The sequence below is a fragment of the Lepisosteus platostomus genome, chromosome 28 (genome assembly GCF_059453375.1).
Source record: "Lepisosteus platostomus isolate fLepPlt1 chromosome 28, fLepPlt1.hap1, whole genome shotgun sequence".
In the NCBI taxonomy this organism is placed as follows: domain Eukaryota; kingdom Metazoa; phylum Chordata; class Actinopteri; order Semionotiformes; family Lepisosteidae; genus Lepisosteus; species Lepisosteus platostomus.
Window position 1 is genome coordinate 7,728,998 of NC_142638.1, and position 22,543 is coordinate 7,751,540.

A 22,543-nucleotide genomic window follows, 5' to 3' on the forward strand; every position below is an offset into this window, starting at 1 on the left:
TTGTATTCTGAAGACGGTTGCTTTGGTGACCCAGACCTGTGTTCCGCCTCCCTAGGTGTTTGTGAAATGTCACTTTGACTATGACCCCGCCCACGACAACCTGATTCCCTGCAAGGAGGCGGGGCTGAAGTTCGGCAGCGGCGACATCCTGCAGATTGTAAATCAGGAGGACCCCAACTGGTGGCAGGTAGGAACTGCAGCAGGAGCAGGGCGCTCTTGCAAGAATAACCCATTCTCTCGCAAACCTCTGTGCAAAATATTCACAAACTAAATATCTAAATATAAAGGAACACTTTTGTTTTAATAATAATATCCTAAAACTTATATAGTGCTTTACTGGTAATGGGAACTCTCCTCCACCACCACCAGTGTGCAGCCCCACCTGGATGATGCGCCAGTACTCTCACCACACACCAGCTCTCAATGGGGAGGAGAGCAGAGTGATGAAGCCAGTTCATAGATGGGGATTATTAGGAGGCCATGATTGGTAAAGGCCAATGGGGAAATGTGGCCAGGACGCCAGGGTAACACCCCTACTCTTTTCAAGAAATGACCTGGGATTTTTAATGATTATGGAGAGTCAGGACCTCAGTTTCAGGTCTCATCCGAAGAATGGTGCCTTTTTATAGTCTAGTGTCCCTGTCACCGCAGGATGAGCGCCCCCTACTGGCCCCACTAACACCTCTTTCAGCAGCAGCCTTAGTTTTTCCCAGGAGGTCTCCCATCCAGGTACTGAGCAGGCTCACACCACTGCTGAGGTTCAGTGGGCTGTCAATTATGATTTGCAGGGTGATGTGGCTGAAGGCATGTTTTATAGATTTGTCCTGGCCATAAGAATTCCTGTGCTTTCTCTCCCCGGCCAGGCGTGCCATGTGGAAGGGGGTAGTGCAGGCCTCATTCCCAGCCAGCTCCTAGAGGAGAAGAGAAAGGCCTTCGTCAAGAGGGACCTGGAGCTGGCTGCAGCAGGTACGAGCCCTTGCCTGTTCCTCTGCTACCCCACCCTTGCATTTATACTGTGTGTGCATTAAAGCGGTCAAGCATCAGATATGTCAATGTACTTACTGCTAGAAGTGGGCAAAACAATGAACATTTTGGCTTTCTAAGTGTAGCATCCATGTGGAAAAAGTACGATTCCAACTGCTTTTTGTGAGAATCAGGCTTTCTGGTGTAGTTAGGGTTTTGGTAAGAGTTTTCCTAGGCTTACAGATGTACTGTAGCTTCTGAAATCCTAATCACTTCCCAAGACACTAATGTGCAGAGCTGCTGGTGCACTGGTGAGCTCTTGCAGGGTTATGTTTTTATCCCTATCGGTAACCTTGCTGTCACCAGGACAAAGAAATCTCTTAAAATAATTAGACGGCAACACTCACTGCAGCTTTCTGTGATTGGGCATCTGGCAGTCCAAGCTGCTTCATCCAAAAGGGGCTGTTCGTGTGTGTAGGAGAAGTCAAATCAACTCCAGAAATTCAGGAAACGTGTCGATCATTGCAGCCGTGTTCACTGAAATTCAGTATTTTATTAACCTTATTTCTGTCCGCTTCAGGCAGCTCTCACTGGAGTTCCCAACCAGTAGCTGATGCTTGCTGGAGGCCTCATTATTATCAGGTCTCAAAAATAAAGTGTTGCCCAACATACTGGAGAAGCAGCCACGGCGTTCAAGTCAGGAGCCTGTTAGCCGAGGGCAGTTTCCGATGTGCCATTGGTACCCAAATTCTGCACGAGTCATCTTGTATCTCCCACTGCATGACAGGAATGGAAGGTGCCTTGCCCATCTCGGAAACTGCCCACTTTGAATCAGCGTGGAGATTCCTTGTATGACCCAGAGCTTTCCGATCGGTCTTCCCTGTTCCCGGACGCCGATTGAGTGGATGGAAAGAAAGATTAGGGCATGTGTTAAAGTGAATATGGGATCATCAATAAATCCTTGACCTTCGCTACCTAACATTAGGGTTCATTAGGTGCCAATCAAAAGGGTAAATGACCTTCGGATCGCCATGTTGAAATCTGTATTTTATTTAGAAATTAAAGCCTGCTGCTGTAGCTCCTTCTTGTCTACCTGTTTGTTTTCACCGACGATTAAGTCCCCGTTCATGCTGATTGTTTTGAGACTTCAAACGGGTTTCTTCAAAGCCTTATCTTTTCTCGCACATTGACGCAGCAGCTGGGCCTGTGGTCTGATGGGAATTTTTGGTTCCTTGTCTCTCTGTCGGCTGAAGGCCCAGTGAGATACTGCCATCTAGTGGCTGCCTTGACAAACTGAAAATTTTAATGGAGAATGGGATACGAACCGGCAACCTTCCAGCCACAGCGACAGATCCTGAGCCACAGAGCCAATACGCAGGAGAAGGAATTAAGCTCTTAAGGGGATGAACGAGTCAGAGTACTGAAGCTGTGAGATGATGGAAGTACAGTGCTCATCAATCACTGGGTGTCTGGAAGGGCGTCAATTGAGAGCAGGTCCGGCCCCTGGCATAGGCAAATTAGGCACTTGCCTAGGGCCCCGAGACCACCAGGGGGACCCCTCTCAATGTGCAGCTCGGCGTTTTTAATCTGCACGTCAAACAACTGAGTGAAGAATTCACTGTCGCGGCTCTCTCTGTTGCTGCTGTGGATTATCCTAATGGAAGCCAGATCAAAAACTGACCAGTCGTGTATATTCTGAAGCGCAGAAAAGAAGAGCAGGATAAGCAATGTCGCAGTGGAGGAAGGCCACTGAGAGTCCCTACCGTAATATTTGTATTTCATTTGGTTGTGAGTCTGTCAGGTCCTTGTAACTAGTGAACGGTAGATAGGACACATTTTCAGGCTGGACACATAGCCTACCGGAGGCGTTTTACTAGAAGTTAACACCTTTCCCACAATTGTACGCATGCTGTGTGGGTCACCTGGCTGAAAACCTGGTTAATGCATTTCCTAGTTCTATAGTTAATTGATTTAATTGTTCTAAATAAAATAAAATAAGGTTGTGCTGAGAGCCGATAATAGTAGTGTATGTGCAAATCATGATCTGGAGGAACCCCTTCCCAAGATCTTGCCTCAGCAAACCAGGGCTGGCCCCGATTGAAGAGTTGAGCGCTGTGATCTGTGACACGTCTTTCACTTGATACGTCCTCTGCGCAGCGCGGCCCCCTGGGGAGCTGTTGTCCCAGTGCCAGCTCGTCTGTTTTGTCTCTTTTTGAAGAGAGCGGGTTTGGGATGGGGGGGGGTGGTCTGTGCCTGCTGGTCTTTAATGTCTGACGTTGGCGTTTCTCTCGCGGTCTCTGCCCGGACAGGGGCGCTGTGCGGCGGGATCAGCGGGAAGAGGAAGAAGAAGATGATGTACCTGACGACGAAGAACGCAGGTAGAGCCGCGCACAGGCAGCAGTGCTGGAGGGACACAGAGCGATCCCTTCTGTTCTTTTCTGCTCTGGACATGTATATTAAAATAAGAAAAAACTACCATGGCAGATTAGATGATAGCGGCAGTAAAATCAATTTTAACATAGTTTTCACTTGGCTGCATTTCACAGTTTCTAACGATAAGATTCTTTCACACAACGTAAAGCAGAAATATTTTATCAGACATCTTTTTTATTCAGTATTGCAGCAGCCCCATTGCAGCTGTTGCAAGCTTTGCAGGGGTATTCATTCCTGATGAAGGCTGTAGTGAATTTGTTAGCATTCAGGATGGTCTGTATCATGAAGTGCATGGCTTCTTTATGTCTGGGAATGGAATTTCCCAGGTGCCTTGTCTTGACCTCTGACCCCTGGCCTCTGCAGAGTTCGATCGCCACGAGCTGCTCATCTACGAGGAGGTGGCCAAGGTGCCTCCCTTCCGCAGGAAGACGCTGGTTCTGATCGGGGCGCAGGGTGTGGGCCGCCGCAGCCTGAAGAACAAGCTGATGCTCTCGGACCCGGCACGCTACGGCACCACTATTCCCTGTGAGTACGGCGCAGTCGGGACCCAGGCTGTTCGGAGAGGCTGGGAGCAGCTGGAAAGCACTCTCTGACCAAGGGAATCGTCTCCTGTGTTCAGCCCTCACAGAGTGGGAGTGAAAGCAATACACTACCGCAGTCAAGCATTTCCACATTAACAATACAATATCAGTGGACCCCTGTGATTTGTTTTTAAAGACCTGCAATTTTTTAAAAGATTTAGCATTTTAAGATTTTGCAAGGCAAACTATGAAGATCCGTACTGCATGAACCAGAGCACTGTGCAAGAGATACTGTATATGGTTTTCAGTTGTTCTATATTCCTAATTCCTGCAGGTTTTACCCATTAAAAAAGAGGGTTTAACACAGAGCACTTTTGCAACAACCTCTCTGCTTGTCAACAATTTGCCTTGTGAATGGTATCGGACATGTGGTGTCTACTGCTTACCACATTTCCTTGACGCAATGCCCGAATTGGTACAGATGCGCACATCCAGCCACAAATCAATTCCAGCATGGCTGTGTGCCGATTCAGTCCGAATGAGATCTGAAGCTGTGCGGTTGTTTGTCCTGTGCAGTTTCAACACAGCAGGGGCTTCGAAGGGAGTGTAATCGGCGTGGCACAATGTCCTTGAGCCATTGCTGTGTCCATCTGCAGCACAGATCCTTTAATGAAGTCAGTTTGCATGGTGTGCACTCGACCTCAGTGAGCGGAGAGAGCTCTGTTACTGTGTGGCCAATATGGAGCTTTGCTGATAAGGGGGAAAGCTGGGACAGCACGGCTGTTTTCTAGAAACGGGAAGCGTGTCTTCGCTCAGAGTCATGGGTGTCTGGATCAGCATGGCCGGGGTGAGGCTGTTGAGTCCCGGAGCGCCAGCGTCCCTTCGGCCTGGCAGTGACCTTGTCTCCTCCCCCCCCCCCCCCCCCCCAGACACATGCAGGAAGCCCAAGGAGGACGAGAAAGACGGCCAGATGTACTCGTTTGTGGGGCGCGCGGAGATGGAGCAGGACATCAAGAGCGGGCGCTACCTGGAGCACGGCGAGTACGACAGCAACCTGTACGGCACCAAGATCAGCTCCATCCACGAGGTGATCGAGGCCGGCAAGGTCTGCGCCCTGGACGTCAACCCCCAGGTCTGCACCCACCCCCGCCCCCCGCCTCCACACCCATCACCTCTCACCTTTCAGCTGACTGAGCTGGCAGGGCTGGCCGGGCCAGATCAACCCAAGGACGCATGGCGCTGTCTGTTAGGGCAGGGGCTCCCGGTCCTGCTGCTCCTGCTGGGTTTTTGTTAGAGCGGAGCTCTCGGTTGCACAATTGAAGATTTTAGTTGTTCATTTAACAACAGGCCAAATTTGAACGGTTTAACGGCTCTGGAACACGCTAGGGGGCTGCCTTTCTGCCATTGCATTTTACAAGAAAAATTAAAATGGAATAGAAAAAAAAATCAAGCCACTTATTAGTTCACATAAGGTTTTAATTAAGTAACGGTGCTGGGCTGGAATGCAAAACAGGAGGCATGTGGACCAGCAGGCCTGGGCCAGACCTCTCCAATTGTTCTCCCACAGATCCAGTCCTGGCCTCCCTGCTGGCTTGGTTTGTTTGTTTTTTTTGCTGGAAATGGAGTTTTACGAATGCAGCTCCACCAGTACCTACCCTCCCTTCACTGTGCCTGGCTTCTCCCGGTTTTATTCTGAACTTTTCAGGAAGAAGGCATAATCCCGGCTGAAAGCGGCTTTCCCAGGTTTGGAAAGCGTCGTTGAGCTGTTCTTGTGCTCCCCCCCCGCAGGCTCTGAAGGTGCTCAGGACGTCCGAGTTCCTGCCCTACGTGGTGTTCATCGAGGCGCCAGACTTTGAGGTCCTGCGAGCCATGAACAAGTCGGCCATTGAGGCCGGGGTGGCAACCAAACAGTTAACGGTAGGTCTTGGCCTCCCTCAGTCACAGCACTCTCTCTCTCTCCAGTATGAGCCTCATAGACAGTTTGGTTGGGCTTTTAGCAGCGCATACTAATTATTAATTAATCTATTCTCACAAACGCTGAATTACATTACTCCAAGATGCGATAGCAGTGTAGTATTGGGGTAAGCTAACATTAATCATATGCTTACACTCAAAAAACAGTCCTGTTTTAGTTACATGTGACTTGAGTAAAGGATTCGTTTTTAATTTAATGATCTATGGAAAAACATTTTGAAGGGTCATTGGCAACAGTACAGTAGGTACTACAAACGATAATACATTACCTGTTCAAAGCAGTTACTCCCAACTAATTGTTGATTTCTAAAAGTAGTCCCGTCCACAGTTAACTGTAAGGTAGAGTAACTTTCCCATCACTGTGAATAACATTTATTCTTAATATTGTTGACTTTTACAGCGGCTGTCAGATGACATGATGATTAAAACTGGTGCCTTACAGTTCTTGGGTTCTTTCACAAGGAGTTGGGCACCTTCTGTGTGGAGTTTGGAATTTTCCTGAATGCCCTTGTTTCCTCTCGCCTTCCAAACAGTCCTAGCCTGCTCAGTCTGTTTCTGGGATAGGCTTTGGAATGACACAGCCCTGTCTGGGATAAGTGATCTCCTGATGATGGATGGGCTTTTAAAACTGCACAGCATTTACCCATCAAGAACTGCCTGCAATTCTGAAACAAACAAAACAATTGTTTAATTAACTTAAATATGATGCATGACTGGAAATTTGTAATAAAGTGGGCTAGATTTGATATTGGCTTTTATAGACTATTCTTATTGCAAGTAATATGGTAGTATAGTTGCTTTAACTGATACAGTCTTTGCCTTATTACTTATTATTACACAAAACTATGTTTCACTTTATGACGCCGTTAATGCCTTCATCCCAGGATGCTGCAGTTATTGCCAGGATGAGTTATTTTCCTGTTAATGCCCGATTTGTTAGCCGTTACAGTTTGTTTCACCCTTCATGGGTGTCAGACTGCAACGCTCTCTGGGATAACAAAAACCCTCTTTGAACAACATGAGCATTCATGTCATATGCTCAATTATTTTGATTATCATTGCATGATTTTACTTATCTGCTTTGGATGAGTGTGACTTTGACATCATACACAAAAAAAATCAAGCTAATATTAACCCTGGCCCCTTCTACCTAAGTGAGTCTTACAAGGAAGGTTATAAATGAGAGCAGGCTATGTGAAGCTATCAGTGCTTTGAAGTGCACGATAATTGTCTCACAACAAGTTCAGGTTAATACTAGCCTATAATCAGTGTTAGTGATGACAAAGTTACAAAAACAAGGTTATTAAAAAGGGAATTTGGACAAAGGTGCTAGAAGCTCAGGCACAAGTAGATTTGACCTCCAGCCATTGGGGGGCAGTAGTCATTCTTGAGGTGTGTCCCAGTGCCATAGTGAAGTGGCACAGAAATGTTGCTTTGCTGCCTTCCTGATTCTGTCTCTGTCCTCTGCTTCCAGGACGCTGAGCTGAAGAGGACGGTTGATGAAAGTGGGAGGATTCAGCGGGCCTATGGGCACTACTTTGACCTCACCATTGTCAACGACAACCTGGAGGGCGCCTTCCGCAGCCTGCGGGCAGCACTGGAGAGACTGAACACCGAGCGCCAGTGGGTCCCGGTCAGCTGGGTCTTCTAGGACAGCCTAGGGGTCTGCGAGAGTCGGGGAGGAAGGGGGGCAGAGTGGGGGCGAGGTGGGGCCAGACCTGAAACAGGTTTTAAGCATGAAGTGGGGTGAAAAAAATAAAAAACGGACAAAAAATTATTCTTCCTTCGAAAGGGTGACCAGGGACAATTAACTTATAAGACACGTGAACACTGGCCGAGAAGCTCCGTAACATTCCTTCTTCAAGAGTTGCCAATTCTTCTGTCAGCGCGGTTCAGAAATAAGCTGGGAACATTTAATTTTTTTTCTTTGTTTTCCCGGCCTCACACACCCTCAAGAATAACTACTGCCCCCCCCTATTGGCCGGAGGTCAAATCTACTGGTCTCTGAGCTGCCTCCTCTTGACTTTTGTACAACTTTCCTTTTTAAGACCTCATTTCTATTGTATTTTTAACTTTTTCAACAGAACACAGAGTTCTCTATATCTGTATCTTTGTGGGAGATGTAACCAAAAGTAAGATGAGATGAAGCGCGTGTGTGTGTGTGCTCTGTAAATTATTTCCTCATTAGATTTCTGTGCTGGATATCTCCAAGTTAGCCCAACCCTGTCTTAGCCATGACTCTTCTTTATAGTGGGAGCGCCCTCTCTGTTTCTCTGGTTAACCTCCTTGCTCTAAATGTTTACTGTGCTCTGCAGTGGAACAAAAAAGTGCAATAAAGTAGAGCAAAATCACGGTAAATAATTCATACTCTCGATACAGCATGATGCGAGGTGGAACCATGCAAAGCAGAAGCATGCTAAAGCCCCATGAAAATACCATACAAATCTTCCGCAATGAAAGGTGTATACTATTTGTAAGGACTTCGTTGCAAACCTTCATTTTAAAAAGTAGTTAGAATGAATAAATTCAGATGAGACTGTGACAATACCTAAGAATAGTTTGAGCTGTTGTTCTCGGTGGTCATACCTACCTCAGAGACTGCTTTCTTTAGTGCCCGTGCTGTTGTTTAATGGTGGGTACACCCAACTTTTTCCAGTCAGAAGGATGTGTATCTGATCTGTGCAGTTTTACCAGACGATTCCTATTGCTTGTACTGTGACAGGGCTGGAAAAAGCTGTTAATTTCGTTTATTGTTCGTCATCTGTCGGTTTCACTAACAGAAGCTGAAATGCCTTTTCATTGCGGAATGTTTCCTTCACACATGCAAAATGTCCTGCTATTTCTATCTTTTTCTGGTTTGCCACTGTGACTTTTTCTGCAGAGAAAACAACTGACGTTTCCCGTGTTTTGATGACATAATTAGGAAGATGTCTTGCTGTAGAAATCTGAAGGGCAGGGTGAATGTTAGTTTGCAGATTGTGGGAGAGGCAGTGTGTGCTTATGTGTGTGTGGGTAGTAATAGCAATTCTTTAAACTTCCCTTCCATGCAGAGTTCAAGACCTGTGTAGTGAACAAATACTGACTCCTGTCACTGTTAGGTAGGTGCTCAAGTTGAAGATTTTTCTTAAGCCTCTGTAATTTCTTTCCAGCAGTCGTTTTCTGTCCCCCTATCCCACCTCCCATCTGGAATCGTCCATTCGTTATCGAGTCCCCTCTCTGCCGTGCGTGCCACCAGAGAACGAACAGTCATGTTGTCACACTTTTCACACTGTGAGCCCCAAAGTGGACACAAGACTCCAGTGTGGCTCTCAGAGAGCACTGCCAGCTCGGAGGTCAAGAGGTCAAGCCCGCTGACAAGCTGCCTCTCAAGCTAGCCGGGCCCCAGAGGCACACAAACGGTCAGCTGAACCCATGTCGTGGTCAACTAGGGACATAACTAGAGTCGCGCCGGCAGTCTCTGAACTGCAGAGCTCTGGAAAAAGGTCTTTATTGGCCAAGTTGCTCGGAAGCCTAAGACATGAAATGTTCGTAAGAAGCAGAGCTTTTGATGGAAGAATATAGGAGTATTCATTGTCTCCACATGTAAATTCAAGTGGTTTACAGAAGGAATAATAGGTTTGGAGTGTCTGTTAAAGGACCTCCCCACGTTTGGCAGCTCTCTTTGTTAGATCTCTGTGTTTCTGAGGTTACAATACTAGTTCTCTGGTTTTCAAAAGGTCTCCTGGTCCTGTAGGTTAACAGATAAGCTGTTGGCTTGGTTTAATTCCCTGGTGTTCTTATCATCCAAGAAAAGGTCCTATTAGTGGATAATTAGCAGTTAAGTATTATTGACACCGGTTCAGCGCCAGTTGGTAAATTAGATGGTCTATTGTGATGGTGGATTGATGGTGGATTGTGATTGTAGGGATTTTTGAAAACGTGGAAGCTGTGAGATAACTGCTGAAGCTAGAGTGGGCTTATTCCTCCTGTGTCAGCAATGCAGTAATATATAATAGAATAAACATTAAAAGATAACCTCTCCATGGCTACATGGGCAGTGTTTGTGATACCCATGGATTGGGTATAAGTGCTAACACATCTTAGCTTCATCAAATAATAAATAATGAACATGTAACTAGTGAATAAGATTGCTCAAGTAGTGAGTTCCAATTCATAATATGGTATGCCTATCCAGTATTGCCATAACAGATCTGTTTATTTTAGTTGTGTTTATTGTCTTAATCATACTAGTTCATTGTAATTTGAGTTCCAGGTGCCCCCTTTATAGCAACCAAAAGATCTCTATAACAACAGTCTTTAGTATGTGCACAAACTACAGTAATTCAACACCTGGCCTTGTGATCCATATGGTTTCTTTTAAATTGCTCATTTAAACTTGGTAAATGAGTAGCTCATGTCAGTGGTTGATAATTCACAGTCTGTTTTTACCCTGCTAAAAACCAATACAGAAGCATCTCATGGTGCTTCGTTCCTGTTTGAGTAAATGTGTTATTTGCAACCATGTCCATTTTAGGGTTAAGAGAGCTAAGTATGTGTAAAAAGCAGTTATCAACATTAGACGAAACCACTGAATTTAAAAATGTTGAGGTTGTGGATAACTGTGCAGGTGCAAAGATACAAGTCAAAACGGAGCCTGACTGGAAGATTAAGATAAGATAAGATTAAGATACTTAAACGTTTTTTTCCTCTCCAGATGATTCTTCTTCATCCTAGTTGTATGAACATATCTGTTGACCACGGATTACTGAAACATGCTCTACATGATCTACAGCTGCAAATACTGCACATTTATTGTAATAACTTAACTCCTGTTACTTCACAATTTTGATTTTTTATTTCATTTTTTGTATTATTAGATTTTGTATGTTTTTAATGTAAAAAGAGTGTAGAATTAGAAGCAAGTATTGTTGTGGTGTTCTGATTGCAATAGCTCTGTGGTTCTAGGAAAGCAAAAACACTATGTACATTTTCTGATGTCGAAGAAAAGTATATTAAAAATGTAAAATTACCGATGATGCTTGCGGGCCTTTTCATTTTGCGTCTGTCTTCGTCGTCGCTGACTAGCTTGGGGAAGCAAAGTTTTGGAGCTGACCTTGTTTGTGGACCCTTTGTCCTTGTGTGAATGTAAGAGTATATATGTCTGTGAGCCATCTGTGGCTTGGAGCTGTGGGCTTGCACCTCAGAGATCAGTTAGAGCAAAAAACTAAGTGCGTTGCCTGTGTGCGATCGAACTTCTCTATTAAGAGGTTCAGAACACAGGGAGTTGTCTAATCATGGGCTTGGTGAGGGTTATAGTTAGACCTGGGGAAAGAGAGACTACATTTCCCTTTGGTTGGAAGGGAGAAGTGGGCTTGTGTGTCTTACTGGCTATGGGTTAGTAAGGAGAAGCACAACCCAGATCATTCAGGTTAGGTTTACAGGTGGGAGTCTGGTGAGGCGCACTGGGTTATGGACAGAATCAAGGTGGGATGCTTATTTACACCAGAGTTGCCCCAGCCTCAGCTCTGGTTTCAGATCTTTATAGGTTGTACAGTTATACAGGTTACAGTTCCTTACAGCTCGCATCCAGTAGGGCGTAAGGCCCCTATTACCTGGGGGTTTATGTGCATAGGTCCACCAACACAGCATTAGCAGGTTTAGGGGGTCCTACCGTAGTCTGATTATGGGTAGCACAAGTGTTCAGTCTTCAGGCATGCCAAACAGGCTGGATCAGCTGAATGACCTCTCATTTTGTTCCGTTGCTTCTGTTCCCAAGTGTGTGTCTGTTGTACTTGGATGACCAAATAAAACATTTTTCTGAACAATCAACATTATGAGAGATGAAACTATTTTTGCAGTTTGCGCAGAAACAGAGATTATATAAACAGGCTTGGGCGTTTAATAACTGATGTCCAGACTCTCTGTGATGCTTGACCTGTAGCTGTTATAATACTATATTAAGGCTTAAGTCTTAGTCTTAATCAGGAGTCTTAGTCTCCTGATAATTGCACACTGGAGCTGTTGTGGTTGTTTTTACTGGCAAAGGGAATTGATTGAGAAACTACACGGAACTATTTTAAAGACATTTCCATGGCTTATTTGTCAGCCCCTGCGGAACACTTATCTTATTTAAAGTGTAGATAGAGGAGCTGTGTTCTGACTTGTACATGTGCCCCAAGGTCTGCCCCTGGGAAAAAACACTGGAGTTTTTGCATCTGGATCTGCTCATTTCCAATGATTAAGTCGGAGTTTTCCTCTCTTTGAAACTGTGAATTCCCTAATAGAGTGTGAAACCTCTGCTTACATGTGCTGGTAACTGCAGGGTGGAAAATATTTATGGAAGATATGATCTGTCCTTAAAAAACTGTGCACAATGAGTTTCTGTCTTGCCTGCTACCACAGGAAATAACATGATGCTGTTTAAATCCTTCTTTTTCAAAAGGCTAAGTGGAGTTATTGTCAAAAAGTAAAGTTTTCCTAACTTGGTTATGTGGTCATTGGCAGACACTGATTTTTACTGTTTACTTAGCAGTATCTGGGCCCTGGTGTTATTCTACCTACTTTGAAGGTACATGTATATACTGTGGTGGCTTCTGTAGGGATCTTCAGCCAGACCCCCTAAGAAGCATCTGAGAATATCCATTTAGTAACCTAGTCAGGTAAATCTTTGTACAGCATTGAGCCACAGACACTATTTTGGGCTATGTACTGTATAGCTATAGTGTAGTGCTAGCATTCATGGCACTTCAGCTTGGCTTTTCATGAATTATTTTATTTTATTTCATTATTTCTTGACAAGGTGTCCCCAGACAGCACAGGTTGAGCATTTCTGGTATAGAGTGTTTCTTAAATTGGTATTCCTGGTGCAATCCAGACCAGGACGTGTCTAATTCATGAATTATTTGAAGTGTCAGGAAGTGTCTAATTCCAGTTCTGGAGATCCTGGAGTGTCCGTAGGCTTTGAGATAGATAAGATCATTTTATTAGCCATATACAATTTCTTGCATTAGGAATTTATCTTTTTGCATTGGGGTCAGAGCTGGAGTTAGGGGCCTTGTTCAGGGACCCAACGGAGTAGGATTCCTCTGCCGGCTGCGGGATTTGAACCGGCAACCTTCCAGCCACAGGCGCAGATCCTGAGACACAGAGGCACCGCTCCACCCTAAACCAGTGTCGCAGAGCAGCTAGTAAATGTGTCCATCTAAGCCAGTTCCAGACTGAAGCAGGGCATCAGTGATTGACTTGGACTGAACATCAGGATCCCTCCAAGCTTGGATATGGGCCATCCTAGTCTGGACTGCAGCAGAATTGCTTATTGAGGAAGCATTTTATGATGCTGTTTTATATAACTGCTTTTTTTTCCACCTGTGATCAGAGAAGATGTTTGTCCTTTGACTCCATGCAACATCCTGCACTTGAGCGGTCAGTAAGTATCTATCAGTACCTGTTCTACACCTGAAAAGCTGTAAAAACTCAAGACTGATGTATTTGGTAGTTTCTGCACTGAGGCTGTTTTAGTTTTAGTTTCCTACATTCTGATTTAAATATTCCATGTTCATAGGTGTCCAGCGCAACAAATAGAAATCCGAGCTGCTACAGAAGATGGTGTGTACTTTTTATGAGCATTAAAGAGGAGGAGCATTTTAAAGTACATCAACACCCAAAATATACTGTTGAACTACTAGATCGCATGTTTAAGTGAAGTATTGAAACTGTGACAGTATAGTAAAACGATACTGCAATGTGTTTGGTACTTTTTGGGTTGAATTCTTCAACCTTTGCCTTGAACTTCTTAAGAATTAATGGGGAACAGCTAGGTTTTGTTTAAAATTCAAGATTTTATCTGGAGAGCTGCACTCATGGAGAGGTTGCACCTCTCCGACAGTTGTGAGCCATTCTGAGTGACAGCGCGTTGAAATTTTAATGGAGAATAAAAGGTTAAAAGTTCATTAGAAATTCCCGGGCTTCCCAACCCCTCAGGCTAAGACTTCAATAAAGAGCTCAGGCACTCAACCTCGGATATCATTCTGCCCTCCCCTTTCTCTCCGACTCCGCAGACCGGGTTGCTGTCTGAAGATGTGGCTCCTGCTGTTTGCTGCCGGGTTCCTGATCCTCGGATTCGCCCTTTATTCCCGCCTGTTCGCCAACAGCGCCAGCCCGTTCTCCCGGGACGCTGTGAGGCCACCGGCCCCGCTGGTGACCGACCAGAAGCAGAGAGACAAGGTCCTCAAGCAAGGTAAGTTAACAGCTTCCCTGGCTCTGAAAGCAGATGTTTCCACAGGAACGTTTTCTCCCTGTGCTGCCTGACAGCCATCCAGCTGGCATTGACAGTCTAGTATGAAGGTTTTCTTAGCTGTTTCAACTGCAGATTACTGTGACAGACTATTTACTGCTGCCTAGGACAAGCTGAGGAGATTGCTTTGCTGTACTACTATAGACAGAAGTACATTCCAGTCTTATTGTAACATGTGACCAGTAAAGGGCTTGAAGGATTGTTGAGGTTATTCCCTGTCTTTAATACATACTGCCACCAATCTGCTCACTCACAGTCAGTCCTTGAACGGCAAGGAGCAACATAGCGTCGAAAACAGACTCGGGATTCATCTTTTATTCTGCAGTGGAGGTTTTCGTCATAAAACGTCTAGTAAGAACGGTTACAACCGAGAAGACCCACTCAGCCCATCCAGACCGTTGGGTAGTTAATCGCTAATTGACACGAGAATCTCATCTAGCTGTTATCTGAAAGAAGCCAGGGTATTGGCTTCAACAATGTGGCCTGGGCAGCTTGTTGCACACTCCCACAACCCTTTGGGTAAAGAAATGGCTCCTGTTCTTGGCTTCAAATGCGATTTGCACATGTGTCGTCTGGTTCAGGTGTTGATTGTGAAGTCCTCAGAGTTAAATTTTGAACCCTTGTATCTGGTTTGGATAATATCAGGGTTTGACATTGTGAAAGAACAGGACAGGTGGCTCTGTTCAGGAAACAAACTTGGCAGTTTAGTTGACTAGATGTGCTCCACCACGAGCCTAGCGCTGTATTCCCGAAAATGTATCCAGCTGTTTAAAGAATATGACAATATTAGAGAAAGTATCAATCTCTGGTGCTGGTGTCTGTGCCTGCTTCAGCACTGTGGCTATCAAGACTGCTCTCAAAATGTCTGTTTGAGCCTTGATGCACACAGCATCACTCGGTGAGATTGTGATGTGCTGTATCTCTTTCTATCTCAATTGCCATTTATCATCAATTCTTTTTTTTTAACTCACAAGGACAGGCAGGGCTGCAGCAGAGGCACCATACTGGGAAATGAAGCAAAGCTTTGGAATTGTCAGTTCTGATTATGAAACTGGAGGTCCTTCAATCTGATCCTGCCTGCCTAAAATTTAAGATGTATTCATTGATATTCCTGAAAAAGTATTGCGTTCGAGAAAAAGACAGGTCGGTTGTTTTTAAGGAATTTAAAGAGCCTTGATGATTAATAACCTTTCTCAGACGGAGATCGCTGCTCTGTGTGACCTCTCTCCAGGGTTCAGCGCTGATCGGGTGCCGGCGGAGCTTGACGCCGTAGTGATCGGCAGCGGTATCGGAGGGCTGACGGCGGCGGCTGTCCTGGCGAAGGCGGGCAAACGGGTTCTGGTCCTGGAGCAGCACGACCAGGCTGGGGGCTGCTGCCACAGCTTTGTGGACAAAGGCTTTGAGTTTGACGTCGGTAAGCTTGATCGCTTCTGAAACGCTTTCCCGAAATCAGCGTGTTTCTGAGTTTTTTCCATGGGCTCCATGAAGGTTCCTGTCCTTGTTGAGAAAGGGACTGGCTGACCTCTCGCTCTGTGTGTCCCTGCAGGGATCCACTACCTGGGTCAGCTTCACGAGAACAGCCTGTTGAGAAAGGGACTGGCTGACCTCTCGCTCTGTGTGTCCCTGCAGGGCTCCACTACCTGTGGCAGCTTCACGAGAACAGCCTGTTGAGAAAGGGACTGGCTGACCTCTCGCTCTGTGTGTCCCTGCAGGGCTCCACTACCTGGGGCAGCTTCACGAGAACAGCCTGTTGAGAAAGTGATTGGCTGACCTCTCGCTCTGTGTGTCCCTGCAGGGATCCACTACCTGGGGCAGCTTCACGAGAACAGCCTGTTGAGAAAGTGATTGGCTGACCTCTCGCTCTGTGTGTCCCTGCAGGGATCCACTACCTGGGGCAGCTTCACGAGAACAGCCTGCTGAGAAAGGGACTGGCTGACCTCTCGCTCTGTGTGTCCCTGCAGGGATCCACTACCTGGGGCAGCTTCACGAGAACAGCCTGCTGCGCGTCGCCGTGGACCAGATCACCGAGGGGCAGCTGCAGTTCGCCCAGCTGGAGCAGCACTTCGACACCGTCATCATCGGGGAGAAGGAGGCTCGCCGGCACTACCACATTCACAGCGGCAAGACCGAGATGGCGGAGTCTCTCCGAAGACAGTTTCCCCACGACACGGAGGCCGTGGACGAGTTCATGAGGCTCATGAAGGTACAGGTGCCAACACAGAAGCAGTACAATAAGCGGTGTGAAACTGGAGAACACATACTTCAGTCAGAACAACCTACACAGCCATGATGCTGAAGCCCATACACTGGCTTCTTTCCTTGGGTCAATTGACTACCAAACAGGCTAAATGGGCCATGGCCTCTCATTTGGGATCTGTCCTATATAAGGAGAGGTAGTGCCCCAAAAATGTGCTTCAAGCTGGTTCATACAATGAAGGAAATGTTCTTCCTTCCCTGCCCTCCTGTCATAGCTCTCTGCCCGCCGGATCCCCTTGCTGGCCTGCCTGAAGTTGATGCCACTGGGGCTGGTCCAGCTCCTGCTCAAGACCCGACTCCTCCACCTCATCTCTCCCGTCTACCGGCTGGCTGGCACCTGCCACACAGATCTGCTCAACCAGCTGACTCGGAACAAGGACCTGCAGACCCTCACCGCCTACCTCTTCTACGGTAGGGAGTGGCGGAGCGTTTGTGTGCCAGTGTTTGGCCCACGTGGAGTAATAACTGCAGTAAAAACTCAAGGCAGATTGGAGGGGGTGTACTAGAATTTCTGATGCCCTCGACTGGAGATCAATAGTAGACTACACAAGCAAATGCATTACCTGAATGAGCTGAGGTCTCACTAGGATAAAGAAATCACATTTTTGTATGTATTTTAACTGAGCTATTGACATCTTCATGTAGGCTTCCCTAATAAAAGCCACTCACTACACAACTCCAGTTTTTAATCACAGACTGCTGTGGTATTGCAGAACTGATCGTGTTCTGCCCTGTTCTTGCAGGTGTGCCTCCTAAAGACTCCAGTTTCCTGATGAACACTCTGCTGCTTCACCACTACAAGCGAGGAGCTTACTACCCCAGAGGAGGGGCCAGCGAGATCGCCTTCCACATCATCCCAGTCATCCAGAAGGCAGGGGGCGCTGTGCTGGTCAGAGCCCCTGTCCAGCGCATTCTGGTAGACCAGAAAGGCAGTGCGTGCGGTGAGTTGCAGAAATCGGCATTCAAAGGGCAAAGCTCTGCATGCTGCTGGTACTCAGGTATGGGCAGAGAGGTACAAAAAAGGAACAGGCAGTTCTTTCCTTTCTCCAAAACCACGTTGTGTATAAGGCATCTGTGGCAGGTCTAAGACCCAGTGTGTGTTCAAAACAGTCTAATTAAAGTGAAGTTTACCTTGTGTTATTCAGAGAGAAGGTAAACATTAATTCCTTCCAATTCTATAGAGGGGACACACTTCATCAGCCAGTGAGATGAGGCACACGTACTGTACCATCATCGAACAGCCATGGGATCTTTAATGAACATGTAGTCAGGACCTTGGTTTAATGTCTTATCCAAAGTACAGCATTTTCTATAGCATTGTATCTCCCGCAACTTTGGATAAATTCAGTTATATGTCACTAGGACATGTTCGATCACTTCTTGGCTCGGCAAGGAACACAGAATTGTAGAAGTCACACCATCTTCTACTTCTGATGGTTTTTAAGGAGCATCATCCCTTTTTGGTTCTCAAGAAGGAAGTGAAATCTCTCACCTCCTACCGTCTGTGAGCTTCTAAACACATAAATAACCACAGCATCTTTTCAGCATCATAGCAGATGAGTTTTGCCTTGGAAACCCGCATCATGACCTCTCACCTTGTGCCTTCCCTTGGTCAGGAGTGACTGTGAAGAAAGGTCAGGAAGAGGTCACCGTCCTGGCACCAGTGGTCATCTCTGATGCTGGGATGTTTAACACCTTCGAGAAGCTCCTGCCCCCGGAGATACAGGCTAAACCCGGTAAGTGCAACTTCAGGGGCGTCCTGGCCAAGGCTGACAACCTGAAAATGGTTAACTGCAACTACACCAGTTACAAATGTCTGATGCGATAAGAAACTCTTGATCCCAACCGATTCCTTGATGCTCTGTTTTTTCAGAAATACAGTCCCGTCTCAGCATGGTTCAGCACGGAATGGGTTCCTTCCTGGTCTTTGTGGGGTTAGATGGGACGAAAGAAGACCTAGGGATAGTATCCACCAACTTCTGGATGTACAAACACAATGACCTGGATGAACTGTATGTCCTATGCATGCATGTATAAGGCATTTGCTCACCAACACACACACCTATTTGCCTGGGGCCAGCAGGGGGCGCTCACCCTGTGGTCCATGTGGGTCCTAATGCCCCAGTATAGCGACAGGGACACTATACTGTAAACAGGCGCCATAATTCAGATGAGACATAAAACTGAGGTCCTGACTCTCTGTGGTCATTAAAAATCCCGGTGCGTTTCTCGAAAAGAGTAGGGGTGTAACCCCAGCGTCCAGGCCAAATTTCTCATTGGCCCTTACCAGTCATGGCTTCCTAATAATCCCCATCACTCTGTTCTCCTCCCCACTGATAGCTGATGTGTGGTGAGTGTACTGTCGCATCATCCAGGTGGGGCTGCACACTGGTGGTGGTGGAGGGGATCCCCATTACCTGTAAAGCTCTTTGAGTGGAGTGTCCAGAAAAGGGCTATATAAGTGTAAGCAATTATTATTATTATTATTATAAATACTGACTGCACACCTTACAGCAAAGAGGTGTAGCTGTAGGTCATCACCAGCAGATGGCATGAATGAGCCAGGATTGCTATTGATGTCGAATAATAATTCCAGTGTCAATTTTCTTGGTGGACTTTCACATTTATGTATTTATGTGTTTTTTTTAATCTGAGCTCTGATGTGCATGTGTTTCCAGGATGGGTCGCTATGCCTCTCTGAGCAGGGAGGAGGTGGCTGACAACATCCCCATGATGTTCATCACTTTTCCCTCGGCTAAAGACCCGACGGCCAAGATCAGACATCCAGGTACCACTGTGCACCCGTAACTCTCTCTCATTGGCATATGCTGGTGTAAAATGAGGTGTGTAGTCAGCAGGACCTCAGGAAATGGGCACCTTTAATGCATTGCAAACATTTTTTAACAAAGAGTAGATCGGGGGCCGTGTGTTAGTTGAATCTCCTGCATTGTACTTTCTGAGGGGCTGGATGTCCTGCTTCCATGCCGGTTCTCTGGCAGGAAGACCCTGCTTTGCTGCAGTGTGAGCAGCTGTGCTGCTGGCTGACCTGTGTGCAATGCCGCTGTTCCCAAGGGAAGTCCTGCATGACCCTGCTGACCATGGCGAAGTACGAGTGGTTCGAGGAGTGGAAAGACAGCACCCTGAAGAAGAGGGGACCAGACTACGGGAGCCTCAAGATGGGCATCGCCAATGCACTCCTGGGCTGGGCCCTCGAAATTTTCCCTCAGCTCAGGGACAAGGTACAGCAAGAGGGGCTTGCGTCGGGGGGGGGAAGGCTGATAATGAAGTACGAAAGGCCAGGGGACCGACATGGCTATTATGGAGCTTCATGACTGCGAGATCAGCACATGTGAAGGGCTCCAGAAAGGCAGGGAACAGGAGAAGGCAGCAGTGAATCTGGAGTGTTAGAACGCCTGTACTGCGGGATGGAGTGGAATGTCAGTATGAAAGCAACAGTCTGGGTAAGGATGTCTGATGCGATAGGGGATCTCCCACTCTCAGCCCCCTGCCTGTGCCTGTGCAGGTGGTGTTCATGGAGGCAGCCACACCCCTCTCCAACATGCACTACCTGGGTTCCCCGCGTGGGGAGATGTACGGCGCCGAGCACGATCTGGCCAGGTTCACCCCAGAGGTGGTGGCGCAGACCCGGGCGGCGACGCCGGTGAAGAAGCTCTACCTCACTGGTACGTAGGCAGCAGGGTGGCCCCCCCTCTGGGACGGGTGTCCACCTGGACGTCCTTTGTTCTTCCTTTATTTTGATCACTGCTGCAAGTCAGATTTTGTCCAGTGAGGTCACAGCTTGTCACAGATGCTCCCTGCAGCAGAGGATGGCTGTTGACGGGGTTATCAAACCAGATCTGTGACTCGGTAGCTGTGAAGCGCTTGCATGTGTGGGGGGAGGGGGGGGCTTTATTTTATTCATTGGAAATGTTTTTTTTGGCGGGGGGGGGGAGATGGTGGAATGTTACCATTTGACAGCGGTGCAGGAAGGTGATCTGTACTCAGACTGCAATAACTCCATTCCAAAGCTGGGCACAGGGGCAACATTCCCCTCCGATTTACAACCATCTGCCGGCATGAGCACAAGGCTGCTCCAGCCACACTTGATCACCTTTTCATGCTTTCGAGAACCTCTTCCTATCAGACGGCACCTGTGGTGCCTGTGGCCTCGCTGTCATCAGCCCTGCTCTGCACCATATCTGCAACAGCAAGAAACGTTGGTCTTACTGTGGATTCCTGTAGTGTGGCTGAATATTGTGTCTGAATACAGTGATCTCTGCTATTACCCAAGTTTCCAAAATGCGAATTGGCTCACATGCGATTGGTAAATAGGGAAAAGATGTCTGTATAACGAGAAACTCACATTGGCTCATTCCCGACATGTTTACGTTTTTTGTCGCGGAGTAACCCGACTGAAGGCGGGGATCCGCGGAGGGATAAACATGATGTTTGGCTGTCCCACGTGCTTTGTTCTGGAAGTGCTAATTGGGAGGCGCTCCTCAATTTTCCTGCTATTTTCACTAAATCTTCTGCATTGCCGTAAATATGAGTGGACAAGGTGACAGGAATGTGTCTAAGAAGCGGGCTGGTAATAAAATTTCAGGTGGTGAACTAAATATACTAAGTATTTCTTAGTTATGAAATTTAACATGTATTTAAACTGTGCTAATATTTTTTATAAGGATAATTATTACATTTGGTAAAGCTTTAGTTAGGCATGTGGTTAGGTTTTGAGTGGTCTGCCCCTAACCCAATTTTTCCCATAAGCCCTGTTATTTTTATTTTGCGATTTTGCATAACGAGAGGTTTTACAGCAACGCATCTATCGTGTTATCGCAGAGATGCCTGTATATGTGTCTGAATAGCTGTTATTTTCTTGTTTCTGTGGTTATATGATCTTGCTTTTCATTGGTTACCTAACTGCGTCCATCATCTCTTAAAGGTCACTTGGTTAAACCTCAGTAGCCTATGTGCTGGGGTCTGGCTGATCTAAAACTGTGTCACGGGTCAGGTTTTGTCATCTGGTGCTCAGAGTTTCCAGTTTGAAAGGATGGCGTGTGTATTTTGAAGCACTGTATCTTTCTGGAGGGCGCTGGCTGGCTCTGAAGCCCTGTGTCTGTGCTGTGTGTTTGCAGGCCAGGACGTGTTCTGTAACGGCCTGGCGGGGGCGCTACACGGGGGTCTCCTGTGCGCCTCGGCAGTCCTGGATCACATCGTCTACATCGACCTCCTTGCGCTGAAGAAGCGCCTGAAGTGGGAGAAAGCCAGGAAGCAGGCCTGAGCTGGGGGCCACAGGCCATAGAGACTGAGATGGCAGCACCCTTCCTCCCTGTCGATCTCTCCTCTCTCCTTCTTGCAGTGTGCTCGAGCACAGCCATCCTGCGTGACCACAGCCTTCACACAGAAGTACCTCATGTGAAAGACTGGACCTCTCAGTCCATCAGAGCTTTTGAACCTCCTCCTCAGCTTGAAATTAATCTGTGCCGGGCAGACTCAGTTTTCCACTGCTGAGTTGTAAGCAGTCATGATGAGCATCAGAGCACTAGAAGAACTCCTTTTCTGCCCTGACAGTCCTGGTCTGTGTTTCACAAAGTGAATGCAAAAGGGCCCACTAAACAGTTTGTCTGGAAGCTGCTGTTGCTCACACAAATACAGACAGCCCCTGCCTTTGCTTTCCTTGACCTTGAGTGGTCTATGATCTCAGGACCAAAGAATTGTTTTCAAATCCCACAGGTGGAGCACTGTTGTTGCACCCTTTAGAGAAGTGAGGTACTTCATTCAGAATAGTTCCAGTAAATATTTTCCTGCATAAATGAGTAGTCCTCAGGTCACTGGTGTAAATGTTGTCAATACAATTTGTTTTCCATCCCTGGTTAAATAAACGAGATGGAGTTTTGTTGCTTCACACTGGTTTCTTCTTTTTTGCAGTATGTTTCATGTTTCTGTTACCATACATATCTGCACTTCTTGGTATCCTGATTTTGCCCAAAGTGTATTCTATTTCTATACATGTACTTGAAGCTGCTTATAAGCCTTTCTGTGAGGGCAGCATGTGGGGCAAAAGGCCCAGATTTCCACTGCTCTTTTGTCCGCAGACCTGTATGTGGAGATTACAGTTCATTTC

The 22,543-nt window shown here is 46.7% G+C and overlaps 2 protein-coding genes across 8 annotated transcripts in view; both read left to right on the forward strand.

Moving 5' to 3' along the window:
- mpp2b (MAGUK p55 scaffold protein 2b) overlaps positions 1–10,901 on the forward strand; it is a 65,789-nt gene extending 54,888 nt beyond the window's left edge. For all 7 annotated transcript variants that reach the window (XM_088622617.1, XM_088622613.1, XM_088622614.1 and 4 more), the window contains 7 exons: positions 56–187; positions 864–966; positions 3,273–3,341; positions 3,760–3,921; positions 4,847–5,049; positions 5,706–5,834; positions 7,366–10,901. In XM_088622617.1, the coding sequence (XP_088478743.1) occupies positions 56–187; positions 864–966; positions 3,273–3,341; positions 3,760–3,921; positions 4,847–5,049; positions 5,706–5,834; positions 7,366–7,542 (975 nt within the window). In that variant the 3' untranslated portion in view covers positions 7,543–10,901. The remainder of the gene's footprint in view (positions 1–55; positions 188–863; positions 967–3,272; positions 3,342–3,759; positions 3,922–4,846; positions 5,050–5,705; positions 5,835–7,365) is intronic.
- Positions 10,902–13,878: 2,977 nt separating this feature from the next.
- Positions 13,879–22,324, forward strand: LOC148638744 (all-trans-retinol 13,14-reductase-like). The gene is made up of 11 exons (XM_088622619.1): positions 13,879–14,106; positions 15,395–15,577; positions 16,125–16,366; positions 16,635–16,830; positions 17,163–17,360; positions 18,036–18,155; positions 18,293–18,431; positions 19,098–19,207; positions 19,492–19,658; positions 19,943–20,102; positions 21,555–22,324. The coding sequence occupies exons 1-11, from the start codon at positions 13,947–13,949 to the stop codon at positions 21,698–21,700; spliced, it is 1,821 nt and encodes a 606-aa protein (XP_088478745.1). The 5' UTR covers positions 13,879–13,946; the 3' UTR covers positions 21,701–22,324.
- The last annotated feature ends 219 nt before the right edge of the window (positions 22,325–22,543 follow it).